Source organism: Primulina tabacum, chromosome 2, assembly GCF_025594145.1.
Source record: "Primulina tabacum isolate GXHZ01 chromosome 2, ASM2559414v2, whole genome shotgun sequence".
NCBI classification, from domain to species: domain Eukaryota; kingdom Viridiplantae; phylum Streptophyta; class Magnoliopsida; order Lamiales; family Gesneriaceae; genus Primulina; species Primulina tabacum.
In genome coordinates, this window is record NC_134551.1 from 18,900,784 (window position 1) to 18,917,059 (window position 16,276).

At 32.0% G+C, this 16,276-nt stretch overlaps 1 protein-coding gene across 1 annotated transcript; it reads right to left on the reverse strand.

Moving 5' to 3' along the window:
• Positions 1 to 1,441: 1,441 nt before the first annotated feature.
• On the reverse strand, positions 1,442 to 2,206 carry LOC142537556 (uncharacterized). The gene has a single exon (XM_075643064.1). It carries the CDS (start codon positions 2,204 to 2,206, stop codon positions 1,442 to 1,444), a length of 765 nt encoding a protein of 254 aa, XP_075499179.1.
• Positions 2,207 to 16,276: the final 14,070 nt, after the last annotated feature.

Consider the following 16,276-nt stretch of genomic DNA (forward strand, 5'->3'; position numbering starts at 1 on the left):
TCTCTCAGATGAACTCATTGCTTCCTTGAAGCTTTGAGGTTCACTTTCCATCATGAAAGTGATGAAATCCGGACCAAAGGATTTCTCAGTCCTAGCTCTCTTGCTACGTCTAGGTTCAATATCTTGATCAAGCTCTTGTTCCTTTTCAATTGTCTCATATAATCTTTTGGATGAATTTGGTTCTTCCTTAGATTTGCATGGAAACATGTGTTAAAAGAACGAAGCATTTCTTGATTCCATTATCGTATTTTTGTGAATATCAGGTATTTGAGATTCATGTACAAGAAAACGATATGCACTACTGTTTTGAGCATATCCAATGAAAATGCAATCAACAGTTTTTGGTCCTATCTTTACTTTATTTGAAGTGGGTACTGCTACCTTGGCAAGACACCCCCACACTCGCAAGTATTGGTAGGAAGGACTTCTACCTTTCCATAACTCGTATGGACTTTTATCTTGCTTCTTTTGGGGCACCTTATTTAAAAGGTAATTTGCAGTTAGAACAACTTCCCCCCACATGTTCTGTGGTAAACCAGAACTTAAAAACAACGCATTCATCATTTCCTTCAAGGTGCGATTCTTTCTCTCTACAATGCCATTTTGCTGAGGAGAATGAGGTGCAGTTTTTTTCATGTTTGATACCGTATTGAGCACAAAACTCAGCAAATGGTGATTCATATTCACCTCCACAATCACTTCTTAGCACCTTAATTTTCTTGCTAAGTTGGTTTTCAACTTCACTCTTATATAGGACAAATTTGTCAATAGCTTCATCCTTACTTTTGAGGAGATACACATAACAAAATTTTGTGCTATTGTCAACAAAAGTAATGAAGTATTTATTTCCACCACGAGTTTTACACCTTTTAAATCACATATATCACTGTGAATTAGATCAAGTGGTTCACTATTTCTTTCAATAGTTCGAAAAGATGATCTCGTTAGTTTTGCCTCAACACAAGTTTCACATTTGTGTTGTTTATCAATTTGGAATGCATGAATGCTTTTCATGTTAATTAGTCTACGAATTGTATCGTAATTAACATGTCCAAGTCTATCATGCCATAAACAAGAAGACGCAAGTAAGTAAGCAAAAGTATTAACTTTATTCATCATGGGCTTAACAGCCATAACATTGAGTTTGAATAACCCATTACAAACATAACCTTTACCAAAAAACATTCCACTTTTCGACAAAACCACCTTATCTGACTCGAATACAATGCGGAAATCATGCTTGTTAAGAAGCGACCCTGACATCAAGTTCTTGCGGATGTCAGGCACATATAGCACATTGTTCAAAGTCAGTTATTTTCCAGATGTCATCTTTAGGACAACTTTCCCTTGACCCTTGATCTCGGAAGTGGCGGAATTTCCCATGAATAGCTTTTCCCCATTCATAGAATTCCTCAAGAGTAGCAAAAATCTCCTTTTCGGATCAAACATGGCGAGTGGCACCAGTGTCGATCCACCACTCCCTTGGGTTAGAACCCACCAGATTGACTTCTGATATTACAGCACAGAGATTCATATTAGAAACCTCCTGAGAAATTTTCTCTACCACATTTACCTCTCGGTTTCTCTTTGACTTCTTACACTCAGATACCTTGTGACCCATACCATCACAGTTGTAGCATTTTCCGAAGAACTTTTTCTTCGAAATGCCTCCCTTGGGTCCCATGATCAACCTTTTGTTGGAGGAGAAGAAATGTTTCTTTTTCGAGCTTTGACCATGCTCGACTACATTTGCCTTAGCGGCAACAGGAGAAAACAATCGTCTTTCTGAACTCTTGTTGTCTTCCTCGATGCGAAGTCGAACAATGAGCTCTTCAACATTCATCTCCTTGCACTTGTGTTTCAAATAATTTTTGAAATCCTTCCAAACTGGTGGTAGCTTTTCAACAATAGCAGCCACTTGGAATGATTCACTCAAAGTCATCTTCTCACTGTGAATCTCCTGAAGAATCACTTGGAGTTCTTGAAATTGGCTGATAACCAACTTTGAATCCACCATTTTAAAGTCCAGAAAGCGGCCAACAAGAAACTTCTTGGCCCCGGCATCCTCGGTTTTGTACTTTCTGTCAAGGGATTCCCACATCTCTTTAGCCGTTTTCTTTTCGCAAAACACGTTGTAGAGCGAATCGACCAATCCGTTCAGTACATAGTTTCGGCATAAGAAATCAGAATGATTCCATGCCTCCATAGCACTAACAGATTCAACATATCCCTCACCCTCCTCGAGTTTAGGAGCATGACAGGAATCTGGCCAGGTTCAGCATCGTCAAGTAGAACAGCATCTTCTGCTGCCACCTTTTGAAGTCCACACCAGTGAACTTTTCAGGCTTTTCACTGTGACTGACTGGGACAGCAACCGCAGCAGCACGTGGGGTAACATGAGGGACAATTTGAGCCACAGTAGGGACAACATAACCAGTTTCCCTTTGCACGCTGGTTTCAATAGCCATATCTGAAACAAACCACGTAATGAGAGATCTGTTTTAAGTTTGTTAGAAAATTTGCTAAAAACAGTAGCATAAAATTGTACTCGTAGAGATAAAGCAGTAACAGAAACAAGCGTACTGTTTACAGTATGACTAATGTATAAAACCAGCAAATCAGTATCGTGAAAAAAACAGTAGATAAATGCTATAAATGAAGTAAACCAAACCGAGGCCTGTATGAAGTACAGTGTCCTTAAAACAGATTCGTCCCCTCCTGTATGTGCTTCGAGGATCGTCTTGGACGTCTGTTTCCCAGGAAACTACGGCGAACTGAAAACGTACCTTTACTTTATCACCGAGATTTAATGGAAGCCAAATGAAAAGCTAACAATATGAAATGCAAGAGAATACTTGAAAGAGAAAAGATTTTCATGTACTTGAAATGAAGAAATGAACCCACTATTTATAACCCTAAAATGCACACCAAGAGTCATGCAAGATTAATAACTCAATTAATCTTCCCATTAACTCAAGAATATGAAGAACCAAAAGTCTTCAAGTAACTCAAGAATGTGAAAAGTCAAAAGACACTCCACAATAATGAGCCACAACCAACTCAAGAATGTAGAGAGCCAATAGACACTCTCATATTCATGAGTCATAACTTTCATTCAAACTCTAAATTTGATTAAAATATCCAACATGGACTACTATGAGCCCTGGAGTTTCTTTCTCGGATCAGTCAGATGAAAGTAGTGATATCTACGTTGTTCAACCAAAGTGCTCCATTCATTCACTCCCAGCACATAGTCCAACTGAGAGTAAATACAAGACTATTTTTTATATTAATGATAGCCATTCTTGATCGTGTATATTGTTTACCTATCTTTGTAATTTTGTTTGATTTTAGGTATAAAATGTGCTGCAAAATGCCCTTGGTGGTGGAGAAGCTATTCAGATATTAACTATGAGTTGCACAAAGGGTACCTAATGAGTGGCGAAGAGGGAGAGATCAATGAGATAATGGGAGGTTGGTTAAAAACTTGATATATATTTTTCGCTAATCTCTTCGCTGCTCATATCCATCAGCTTATTCTTATCGTCAATCTTTATCTGTAGCATATGATTTTTGGAATTCTAATGCATAAAACTTTGATGTCACTATTGCATACAACTCAAGATACGAGGAGTGGAAGGAAGAGATATCACAAGTCCACACATGGTGCAAGTTTAGAGAGCTGAGAACAAAACATTGCACTTCATCAAAATTTGAAAAATGTGTGCTTTTGGTGACTAATAATAGTTCTTTTCAAGGTTAGCATTTTATAGACTGTTGTATAAGTTTTGATGATACCACTATGTTTGAATTTAAAAAAAAATTACAGCCTCAAAAGGTATTGTTTATGAAAAAAAATGTCTTGAAACAAAAATTACAGCCTCAAAAGGTATTGTTTATGAAAAAAATGTCTTGAAACGAGCTCATTTTTTTGAACTAACATTTCTATTTGTTTTTCCTCAAATAAGACAATAAACTACACTGTCTCTATCTACTATCAACTACATGACTGTTTGACTAGACACACTTAGTCCTTCACCTCTATCATGTTTCACGGCATAGTCCTGTAACCTGTCCAACAGAAACAACCCTCAAAGGGTGAGCATATACAATAATCATCATCGTAATATATAACAGTTATATTAACAACATAAAATATAACTGAAATCATAATAGAAATACCCCCTTTGCTGTTTCTGGACTATCAACCATCAACGACATCACTCCCATACTATTGCAACAACAACATCAACGATACGTCGCACCCCGACTCCGGCGACAGCAATATCGTCGATCGAACAACATCAACGAGACATCTCCCAACAATGATAGCCAACAATATCAAAAATAATAAACAACAACAATATAATATCAAATCACCCAATTTCAGTGATTTATCATCGTTCAACACAATAGTATTTATCAATACTAAACAATAACAACATATGCTCGTACGTCAACACGTACTTGATAATTGAGTACATATATAAAATCTGACTACTTCTTTGATTCTGAGACTTGTGATGTATCTAAATAATTTTATAATAATTATCATATCATTGTCACCGTATCAACATAATCATAACAGCCTCAATATATAACATCAAATAGCCCAACAACTATTAATTCAAAAAAATATAAAACTCAATTATACATCTTCATCGTTCAACAATTAATATTTTGGTGTATTTAGTTATCAATACTAATACCAAATACACTCAATAAATTAACTTCAAATAATAGGCTATTTTACAATATCCGTTAAACTACGCAAACTTTATATCAACATGTAGCTTATACTTCTTAGACTACAAATATATAATCAGAATTAATGACAACTGACAAACAACTCGTCAATCTCAATTAAACGATTAAAATTCCTAATTATAATAAATTGAGAATAATTCAAAACACCACTATAGTATTTTCTTCTTCGCTAAAATCATACAATATTCTACAATCTTCAATTTTTTTATGATTTAACAATTTATCGGATTTATTCCAGAAATCGACGAATTTCAAACAGCACAAAAAATATAAAATTTATACCTCAAATCGAAGACCTTGTGTCAACGATTCCAGTACTGAAGTCGGTCGATTGGATAAACCAATAAATCACAAGATCGAAAAGAAAATCCGAAAACCCTCTTCTCTCACCTCTCTGTTTGTCTCTGTTGCAACAATGAATGATTTCTTTCACGTAAGTTTCAAATTTATCTTTTTTTAAATATTGTATTATATTATATTAATAAAATAAAATAATATAATATAAAATATTTAACATTTTAACACCGATATATCTCTTTGGACCAGTCAAACGATCAAATTTTCCAAAACTCAAAATATGAAACTTCTATATCTTTGAGTTTTCTATGTCATATTTCATTCTTTAAAATCATTAATTATTTAGTAATCTCACATTACTAAATCAAAAAATTGTAATATTTACTTCAGTCATTACATCTGGTCTGTGTTACGACCTTAGATGAATTTAGATATTGATCAAGGTAACAATAAATAATTCAAGAAATGTGTTGTAATGAACTGCAATTATATTGAATTGTAAGGCCCAGATTTCGTATACTCAAACACACACAATATTTGTAGAGGTCAGACCTCATTTAAAGTACCGATCACCCATATAATCAACACAAGGCCTAAAGTTTATAGAAAATATAATTTATTTATTAAAAAAAAACAGTGAGTCAATCTCTCAATCAGACAGATGAGTAAATAAATTAGTCTTCCAAAGGACTAGTCATAATATTTGAAAGGAAATAATCCACGAATCCTAAAAGAACTCAAATAAAAGAATTCAAGTCTCCAAACTCTACGAAACATATTCCTTGTCATCCTCATCCTCAATGATCTCTTCTATATATTCTGCATATTCGTCTCCCTCATCCAGATTATCACCTGAAACAAAAATTATTCAGTACACTCCTATATCCAGCCACTAATTCGATCTCAAGGATAACGACAATATCGTTCACAAAAATAAATAATAAATACACATGTAGATAGGATGAAAAAATCAGATAATAACAAAATAACAGAACTCGGATAATAATTTCTATCATGCAGCACTTTGATCATAAGAAAACAAAAGGTGGCTCACATGCTTCCCCACATGTAGCACTTTGACCCGCAGGAACCAACATGTGCCTCCCATTACAGACAAAACAGATCAACATCCACAATGGTACCCCGTCATACATCACTTTAACTATAGGGAAACAAGAGTTGGCTCACATGCATACTCACATACAACACTTCGACCCGCAGGAACCAAGAGGTAGCTCACATCACATACATATCATTCAGAATATCCCCAGAACATAACCAAATACAGAATTCCAAAATGTAACAATAAAGCACCAATAACAACAATATGCGTCCAATTTATTATCATGGAGTTTTTGTGAAATAATGTAAGAATAGGAGTGTACGCACCTGAAATCTTACCTTAATTGTGAATTCTAAAATCAGGAATCTTGAGCAATATCAAAATCTATAAACCAAAGTTATTTAAATTAGAAAGTAGTCTTAAGTCATTATTCGATATATAAAGTTCATACACAACTATGTCTTACTGTTTAAATCCTTATAACACGATATCTTAGATATTGGAAAGCCAGATGCCCGAGCATTATAGCCAAGCCTCATAATGTTAAGAATCCATTATTAAGTTTTAAGATAATGTTTAATACCTAACTTGGACCCAAACCCTTTCACCTCAAAACACCGTAAATCGATTTATCTATATACCTATAAAAGTGTGGATAGAGGAGATAGCTTTCTAATTGTATATTGACAAAATTACCCTTCTATATCAATGTCTAAAAATAAAGATGAGATCTAAAAATAAGGAGGAATTGTTAATATTATTTTATTATTACTTATTTATTATTTAACAATCATTAGTTATATAAATCTATATATATACCTATAAAATTGTGGATAGAGGAGATTGTTTTCCAATTGTACATTGACAAAATTACCCTTCTATATCAATGTCTAAAAATGAAGATGAGATTTAAAAATAAAGAGGAATTATGAGAATTATGTTTATTATTTTATCATTACTTATTTATTATTTAATAATCATTAGTCTATATACCTATAAAAGTGTGGATAGAGGAGATTGCTTTCTAATTGTATATCGACAAAATTACCCTTCTATATCAATGTCTAAAAATAAAGATGAGATCTAAAAATAAGGAGGAATTGTTAATATTATTTTATTATTACTTATTTATTATTTAACAATCATTAGTTATATAAATCTATATATATACCTATAAAATTGTGGATAGAGGAGATTGTTTTCCAATTGTACATTGACAAAATTACCCTTCTATATCAATGTCTAAAAATGAAGATGAGATTTAAAAATAAAGAGGAATTATGAGAATTATGTTTATTATTTTATAATTACTTATTTATTATTTAATAATCATTAGTTATATAAAAGTGTAAATAACGGAGAAACTTTTTTTATTTGCGATTTATCAACTTGACCCTTTATTCTACACTATTCTAAGTGTTAATAGAGGATATTGTTTTTCAATTGTACATTGACAAAATTACATTTCTATATCTTTGTCTAAAAACGAAGAGGAGATCTAAAAATAATCTATATACCTATAAATTAAAATGTGGATAGAGGAGATTATACCTATAAAAGTGTGGATAGAGGAGATTGTTTTCTAATTCTACATTGACAAAATTACCCTTCTATATCAATGTCTAAAAATGAAGATGAGATCTAAAAATAAGGAGAAATTATTATTATTATTTTTATTATTTTATTATTACTTACTTATTATTTAATAATCATTAGTTATATAAATCTATATATATACCTATAAAATTGTGGATAGAGGAGATTGTTTTACAATTGTACATTGACAAAATTACCCTTCTAGATCAATGTCTAAAAATGAAGATGAGATCTAAAAATAAGGAGGAATTATTAGTATTATGTTTATTATTTTATTATTACTTATTTATTATTTAATAATCATTAGTTATATAAAAGTGTAAATAACGGAGAAACTTTTTTTATTTGTGATTTATCAACTTGACCATTTATTCTACTCTATTCTAAGTATTGATAGAGGATATTGTTTTTCAATTGTACATTGACAAAATTACCTTTCTATATCTTTGTCTAAAAACGAAGAGGAGATCTAAAAATAATCTATATACCTATAAATAAAAATGTGGATAGAGGAGATTATTTTTCAATTGTACATTGACAAAATTACCCTTCTATATCAATGTTTAAAAATGAAGATGAGATCTAAAAATAGAGAAAATTTGCAAAATAACCTCGGTCAACTATTTATTTAAGAAAATGAAGATGAGATCTAAAAATAGAGAAAACTATGTCATTTTCTTTATTAAATAGTTGACCGAGGTTAAAAAAACAAAATACCCCCTAAAAATAAGGAGTAATTATTAGTATTATTTTTTTTATTTTATTATTACATATTTATTATTTAATGTCTAAAAATGAAGATGAGATCTAAAAATAAGGATGAATTATTAGTATTATGTTTATTATTTTATTATTACTTATTTATTATTTAATAATCATTAGTTATATAAAAGTGTAAATAACGGAGCAACTTTTTTTATTTGCGATTTATCAACTTGACCATTTATTCTACAATATTCTAAGTGTGGATAGAAGATATTGTTTTTCAATTGTACATTGATAAAATTACCCTTCTATATCTTTGTCTAAAAATGAAGAGGAGATCTAAAAATAAGGATGAATTATTAGTATTATTTTTATTATTACTTATTTATTATTTAATAATCATTAGCTACATAAAAGTGTAAATAACGGGGCAAATTTTTTTATTTGCGATTTATCAACTTGACCCTTTATTCTACACTATTCTATATAAAACTATTTATTAAATGTAAAGATATAAATAATAGGACATAAATTCTCCTAAATAATTTATTAAACTCTTTACTTTCACTTTTTAGTTAAACAATCATAAAATATGTTATTATTAAATTCATATTATTAGATTATTATATATTTATTATGTTTGCTACTATTGTATATATAATTATTACTTTTCTTATATCTTCTTGTGATACTACAATTTATTACTTAATTAGAAACTGCATTAAAAATATAATTACAAAATTGCTTTAAAATCATAAAATAACATGTAGAAAGAAAATTAAAAGGATAAAATATTTAAAGGTAGTATAGAGATGGATTATTTAATAAAATTAATATAGGAGTTATATTTTATTCTTGAAGTGATATAAATTACTATAATCAATGTATATTGTAGTGATAATTCTTTAGCATTTGTTAGACTATTAATTATATATTATGTGGAATAATTAGACTACTAATTAATTGTATATTAAATGAAATAAATATAAAATTTTGATATTTCATTTTTACTCTTACAACAATTATAAATTTATATAGATATATCCATACTGAATTTTTGGATTTGTATTGATAAAGAGGTCATTTTTATCTTTTGACAATTGGAAAAACATGGCCAATGATCTACATTTTTGTAGGCAGATAGATATAGATAAAACATATCTATTAATTAATAATTAATACTAATTAACCATATTTTATGATTATAGTTATGTTTTTTTTTACTTTCTTTCCTTGTTTTTATTTCATTAGCATATTCAATTATGTCATTTTTCATTCTATTTAATTTTTATAAAAAAAAATTATTTCATTATATATATATGGATGATAAAAAAGTTTTCCAATTGTAAGCGAGTGTGATAAATAAAGTTGAGTTATATTTGTATTTTAGTTTGTATGTAGCAAATAAGTCATTTTTTTAAAAAAAATACTATTAAATTTATTTAATATTAGTATCAATTATTTTTCTCATTTTAATAATTTTCTTGGACATTCATTTAAATTATAAATTAAACCAACTACGTTATTTATTGAGTTATTTTACTATTATTTGAATACATTCAACGAATTATTAAAAAATTAATGTAATTAGATTTAAAAAAAAACTTCAAAGAATTATATGTATGAAGAACCCATGATAAAGTATCTCAATGCTTTGACTGAAGAGTCGTAAAAATGAATTCAAAATTAAATATATTGGCAAATGAAAAAAAAAATTAAAATCAACATTATTACTTTTAATTTAAATAAAATGAATTGAATTGAAAAGAAAATAATATTTAATCAAATTTTTTAAACCAAAACTTGAATTCAACTCAATTAAGCTGGAACTAATATTCTCTCTTTATTTTTTTCAAACTTTCTTCTTCTCTGCCTCAACACAAATCATATTATATGCAATTCCTAGAAAACTTCAACATCAAGTGATAGACAGTTACACAAGCCTACCTCGAGTTCCAAATTGCATTTCGATTCCTTTCACCACCAGCTAAAACAAATTTTCATCTTTATATATGTAACACTAATACAAAATTCTATAAATTTGTATTGCCTTAATATTTATTTTAGTCAATACTATGAAACATCTAAAACATTAGATTAGTCTACTGACGGAGATAACAACATTTCAATGTATAAAACATATATTTTTTTAGTCAGTGGAGGAATTATGACGCTGAAAGTACGAGGCTTCTAAGTGTTGAAGGAATTTAATTAACGTTGACTTTTTCTCACTCAGGTAAATTCGAAGACGACAAATGCAAATTCTCAAATTCAATTTGAGGATGATTAAAAAATTGATACTTTTATAAAGAGAAAAAAAATCCAAAGGACTCCTACGTCCAATTCACGAAGCCAATAAAACAAAAAGAAATTAGATGATGATGCCAAAGGAAGTACCCAAATCCTGATTAATACGATCACAAGATTTTTTCTTTCACAAGAGAAAGAGACAAGTAAAAACAAAAAATGATACACAAAATGTGTCATCTGTGAAGATCAAGCAAGAAAAACTTTGAATCCATCATAACTTATTGCACTGTGCTTTTTTATTTTTTTATTTATGTCCAAAATTAATATCTCCTATTAATAAATATTTGTTTTTACATATTTGAAACATTTTGTTAGAATTAAATTTATTGTGGAGATGCTAAGGAAAAACAAGTAGATGTTTGATTAAGTACAAAACCAGTAGAAGCAGTAGATGTTGGATTAGTACAAAACCAGTAGAACCAGTAGATGTTGTAAACCAGAAGTACTTGTATCGCGCTAAAACCTGCTTAAATAATTTCTTAGTGAAAACCAGAACTAGAAGGATACAAAATTCGAAATATACACTAACAGAATCTTGCGTACCTCAAAGTCTCTAAATATTATCGTTGATCTATTAACGTGATACCAGCATTTATTGCTTCATTAAATGCCATTAAATGCTATACAAGAACATTTAAGACGGTATACCATTTTTGGTATGAACTGCGACTGATTACTTTTAATGTATTCTGCAGGGTCCATTTTCGGCAATAAAGCTGAACCACTGAAAAGTCAAAAGATTAGTTCAGATTTTAACGTTGGATAAAGTCTATATATATGGAGACGAAGCACTTTTCAAGAGAGAAAAAAAGGGGGAACGAATCTAAATCAAAGAATATCATTTGAGCATCGCTAGAACTTTCAGTCATCCCAAAAGCTCAACACTGAAAAAGCAGCACACGCTTCATTGCATACTCTTGATCATTGAGATCATATTGTGCTAGCTATTTTCGTTATATCTTCTCAAGCTATTCACTTCATTATTTCATTGATAGAAGAATTTGTAACTGGAAAAGAGTCTTTTCCAGAATTTAAGATCATTCAAGAAGTTGAGTTGTAAAGCTAAGAGTTTCAATAGGCGAAGGGCAAGTCCTATTGAAGTGGGTGTATACAATTGTTGTGCTGTATTAACCAAAGTCTTTTAGTGATACCTTCTGGAAACAGAAGAAGGAGAGATGTAGAAGATTCATCTTCGAACTTTCAGAAACAAACCTTGTACTATCTACTGCTTTTCGGCTTTATCATTTTTCACCCACTAACCAACAGATTGTTTTTCGCACATTATCTTGTGATCTGCTGGTCTTTATACTTGAACAAGAATCGTTAAAATCTCTAACAGGATTTTAGCACATCATTCGAAAGAATTTAATAAGTTGGCCATTGAGTTTATTCAACCCCCCCTTCTAAACTCAACCCGATCCTCAACAAGTGGTATCAGAACAGAGTTATTCTTGTTCTGAAAAATATTTAATAGACATGGCTCATTTCAGCAAAGTTCCAATGTTCTCAAAAGAAGATTTCGATGATTGAAAAATCAAAATGCACGCTCATCTTGCGGCTCAAGATGATGACATGTGGTATGTCATCACTGATGGTCCATTAAAGATCTTAAAGCCAAATCCAGCTATTGCTATCACCGAAGGTGCACCTCAGATGCTTGAAAAACCAAGATATGAATGGACAAGTGAGGACAAGAAGAAAGCCAATCTTGACAACGTTGCGAAGGACATTTTATACAAGACACTCGACAAAAATACCTTCAGCAAAATCAAGATGTGCCATACTGCCAAGGAAATCTGGGAAAAATTAATTCAGATCTGTGAAGGAAACGAAGAAACAAAGGAAAACAAACTGTCTGTAGCCATGCAGAAGTTTGAGAATATGAAGATGAGGGCTGGAGAAACTATGAATGAATTTGATGAACGATTCAGCAGCCTCGTCAATGAACTCTCAGCTCTTGGGAAAGACTTTGGCAATAGAGAAATTGCATTAAAGGTAATGAGAGGCCTACCCAGAGAATGGGACGTCAAAACAATGTCAATGAGAGCTTCCAAGGATCTCAACAAGTTAGAACTACACGACTTGTTCTTGGATTTAAAGGCATATGAGTTTGAACTTGAAGTTCGAAGTGGAGAAGAGCCCTTAGCAAATCCACCAACCAAAGATCTCGCAGCTACTGTTAATTCTACTACTACAGTTGCTCCAAGCTCATCTTCTGCTACTGCTTTAGAGAACACTTCTGAGAGAAGTGCTGAACAGATAAGCAATGACGCAATGTCATTATTTGTTAAGAAGTTTTCCAGATTCATGAGAAAGAATCATTGAACATTTCAAAGTCCCAACTGCAATTTCAAAAGGAATCATCACCTAGTGATATGGCATGTTTTAACTGTGGAAAAGTTGGACACTTCATTGCTGATTGTCCAAAACCAAAGAAGGATGACCAGAGGAAGAAGGGTGTCAAACGCAATGATAAAAAGACCAGAAGAGACAGGAAGGCAATGGTTGCAGAAGAAAGTAAGTCCAAATGGGCAGACTCAAGTTCTGAATCTTCTGGTTCTGAAAGCCATTCGAGTGAAAGTGATGAAGATGAGATCAAATGTCTGATGGCAAATACTGAGTCAACCTCGACATCCGGAGAGGTGTTTGACTTTGACTCTGATGAATTTACACGTAATGATTTAGTCAAAGCATTACACGACATGGTAGAAGAGTATTCTAGACTTTCTCAATCATTCGAGCAAGTTAAAATTGAAAATCAGAACTTAAGAGATCAGAACAGTAAGTTAACTTGCTTGCAAGTAAACAGCTGTAATGATCTACAAGTTGAGATGAGTAAATTAAAAACTGAGAATGAAAGAGTAATAGCAGATTACAAGACGATGCTTTCGAAAAATCAGAAGCTATCGCTACTGGTGAATGCTTGGAACAAGTCCTCTATTTCACTCGAAAAGATGCAAGAGTTACAAAAACAATCTGGAGACAGGAGTGGTCTCGGATTTTGTAATAATGAAGGAACTTCTGAAACAAATACTAAGCCAAAACTGGATATGTGCAAAGGGAAGTAATTCACTTTATGAAATCCAGTGTGGTACAGAAACCAGAAGTACCTACTGCTTCAATTGAGAGAAATGTAAATCAGATGAACAACAGGATGCATTATGGTCTGGGTTATGTTAAACCCAAGGAAAGAGTTGACCAGAGTTCTGGATCCAGTAGAGGATTCAATTCAGGAAGACAATTTTCTATGAAGGTTAACAGCTACCAGTACTACAATTCTAGACCTGTTCAAAAGAGATACATGACAGACAATAGAAACAGAAGGGAAGAACAACTTTTTAAGATGCATAATGTGAGAAATAACAGATCATTTGTTGCACACACCTCCATGTATACCCGAAGTACAAGAATTGTACAAATGTGGGTTCCAAAGGGACTAATAAGGCTTGGACCCAAATAGATTGGGTACCAGATAATAAAATTTGTGTTTGCAGGTACAGGTAAAGAAAACCAAGATCAGTAGCTCAACATGGTATTTGGACAGTGGATGTTCCAGACATATGACTGGACAGAAAAGTCTACTATCAGAAATAGTGAGTTGTGTTGGTCCAGAAATAACCTTTGGGGACAACTCAAAAGGTAGAACCGTGGGTAAGGGTAAGATTATCCATGGTAGCATCACTATTAAGGATGTGCTCTTAGTTGAAAATCTTTGTTATAACTTGATCAGTATTAGTCAATTATGTGATAATGGATTTTCAGTACCATTCCAGAAGCACACTTGCACAGTTAAAAATGCTGATGATTCTACTGTTATAACCGGAGTAAGAAAAGGCAACACCTATAAAATCTCATGGAACATAGATCATATAATTGCTCCTACATGTTTAGTTGCATCTCTAAGTAATAAACACTGGTTGTGGCACAAAAGATTGAATCATCTAAATTTTAAGTCTATCAACAATCTCAAAAAAGCAGAACTTAGTCGACGGATTGCCAGACATAAAATTTGTTAAGAATCATGTATGTTCTGCATGTCAACTTGGTAAGCAAGTAAGATCTAGTTTAAAAAATAAAGGCAGCAAATCATCCTCAAGATGTTTAGAATTATTGCATATGGACTTATTTGGTCCAATTTCTATCATGAGCTTAGGGGGAATGAGATACACCCTTGTTGTTGTTGATAATTTCTCTAGATTTACTTGGGTAATCTTTCTTGCTGGAAAAGATCAAACCAGTAACCTCCTGATCAAACTTCTGAAAAAGATTCAAAATGAAAAATCAGTTTCTGTCATTAGAATCAGAAGTGATCGAGGTACTGAATTTACTAACAAGATTCTTGAGATATATCTAGATGAACAGGGCATTCATCATGAATATTCAGCTGCCAGGACGCCTCAACAAAATGGAGTAGCTGAGAGGAGAAATAAAACACTTAAAGAAGCTGCTAGAACAATGCTAGCAGATGCAGACATCTCTCAGCGCTTCTGGGCAGAAGCTATTAATACAGCTTGCTACACACAAAACAGAACGATGATCAACAAGAGAAACAATCAAACTCCGTATGAAATATGGAAAGGAAGTAAACCGAACGTATCTTACTTACATGTTTTCGGTTGTAGATGCTTTGTGCACAATAATGGCAAAAATCATTTAGCTGCTTTTGATTCAAAATCTGACACTGGTTTATTTCTTGGATATTCAGCAGTTAGTAAGGCTTTTAGAATTTTCAATAATAAAACTCTTAATGTTGAAAAATCTATTCATGTTGTCTTTGATGAAGACAGCATTGTTCCCGAGATTACTAACATATCTAATTTAAGTAAAAGATTAGACAGGATTTATCTGGAATTAAACAGTGAAGATGATGCAGAAGCAAGTGTAAAGGATATTCAAAATCCAGAACCAGACATTCACATTCCAGAACCAGCAGCTGATACTCCAGAACCAGCAGCTGACATTCCAGAACCAGCAGTCGATACTCCAAAACAATCTACTGCCTTATATGAAGACAATCTAAATCCTTTTATTTGGAGAAAATCTCATCCTCCACCTTTGGTAATTGGAAATCCAGCAGCTCCACTAAGGACTAGAAGACAGATGATAAATGAATACATGCATGCTGCTTTTATTTCTCAAGATGAACCAAAGAAGATTGAAGAAGATCTTCTGGATCCCAGTTGGATAGAAGCTATGCAAGAAGAGCTGAATCAATTTGAGAGGAATAAAGTTTGGTTTCTAGTACCTAGACCTTCTCACCAACCTGTCATTGGAACTCGATGGGTATTCAGAAACAAACTAAATGAGGAAGGAACAGTTGTAAGAAACAAAGCAAGACTGGTTGCACAAGGATTCAGACAAGAAGAAGGAATAGACTATGATGAAACCTTTGCACCAGTAGCTAGGCTCGAAGCTATCAGAATATTCTTAGCCTTTGCTGCTTTCAAAAACTTCAAAGTATATCAAATGGATGTAAAGAGTGCGTTTCTTAATGGTCTACTACAAGAGAAAGTCTATGTTGAACAGCCTCCAGGTTTT

Coding starts and splice junctions, on each gene's coding strand:
- LOC142537556 (XM_075643064.1), bottom strand. CDS start 2,206: ATGGAGGCATGGAATCATTCTGATTTCTTATGCCGAAACTATGTACTG.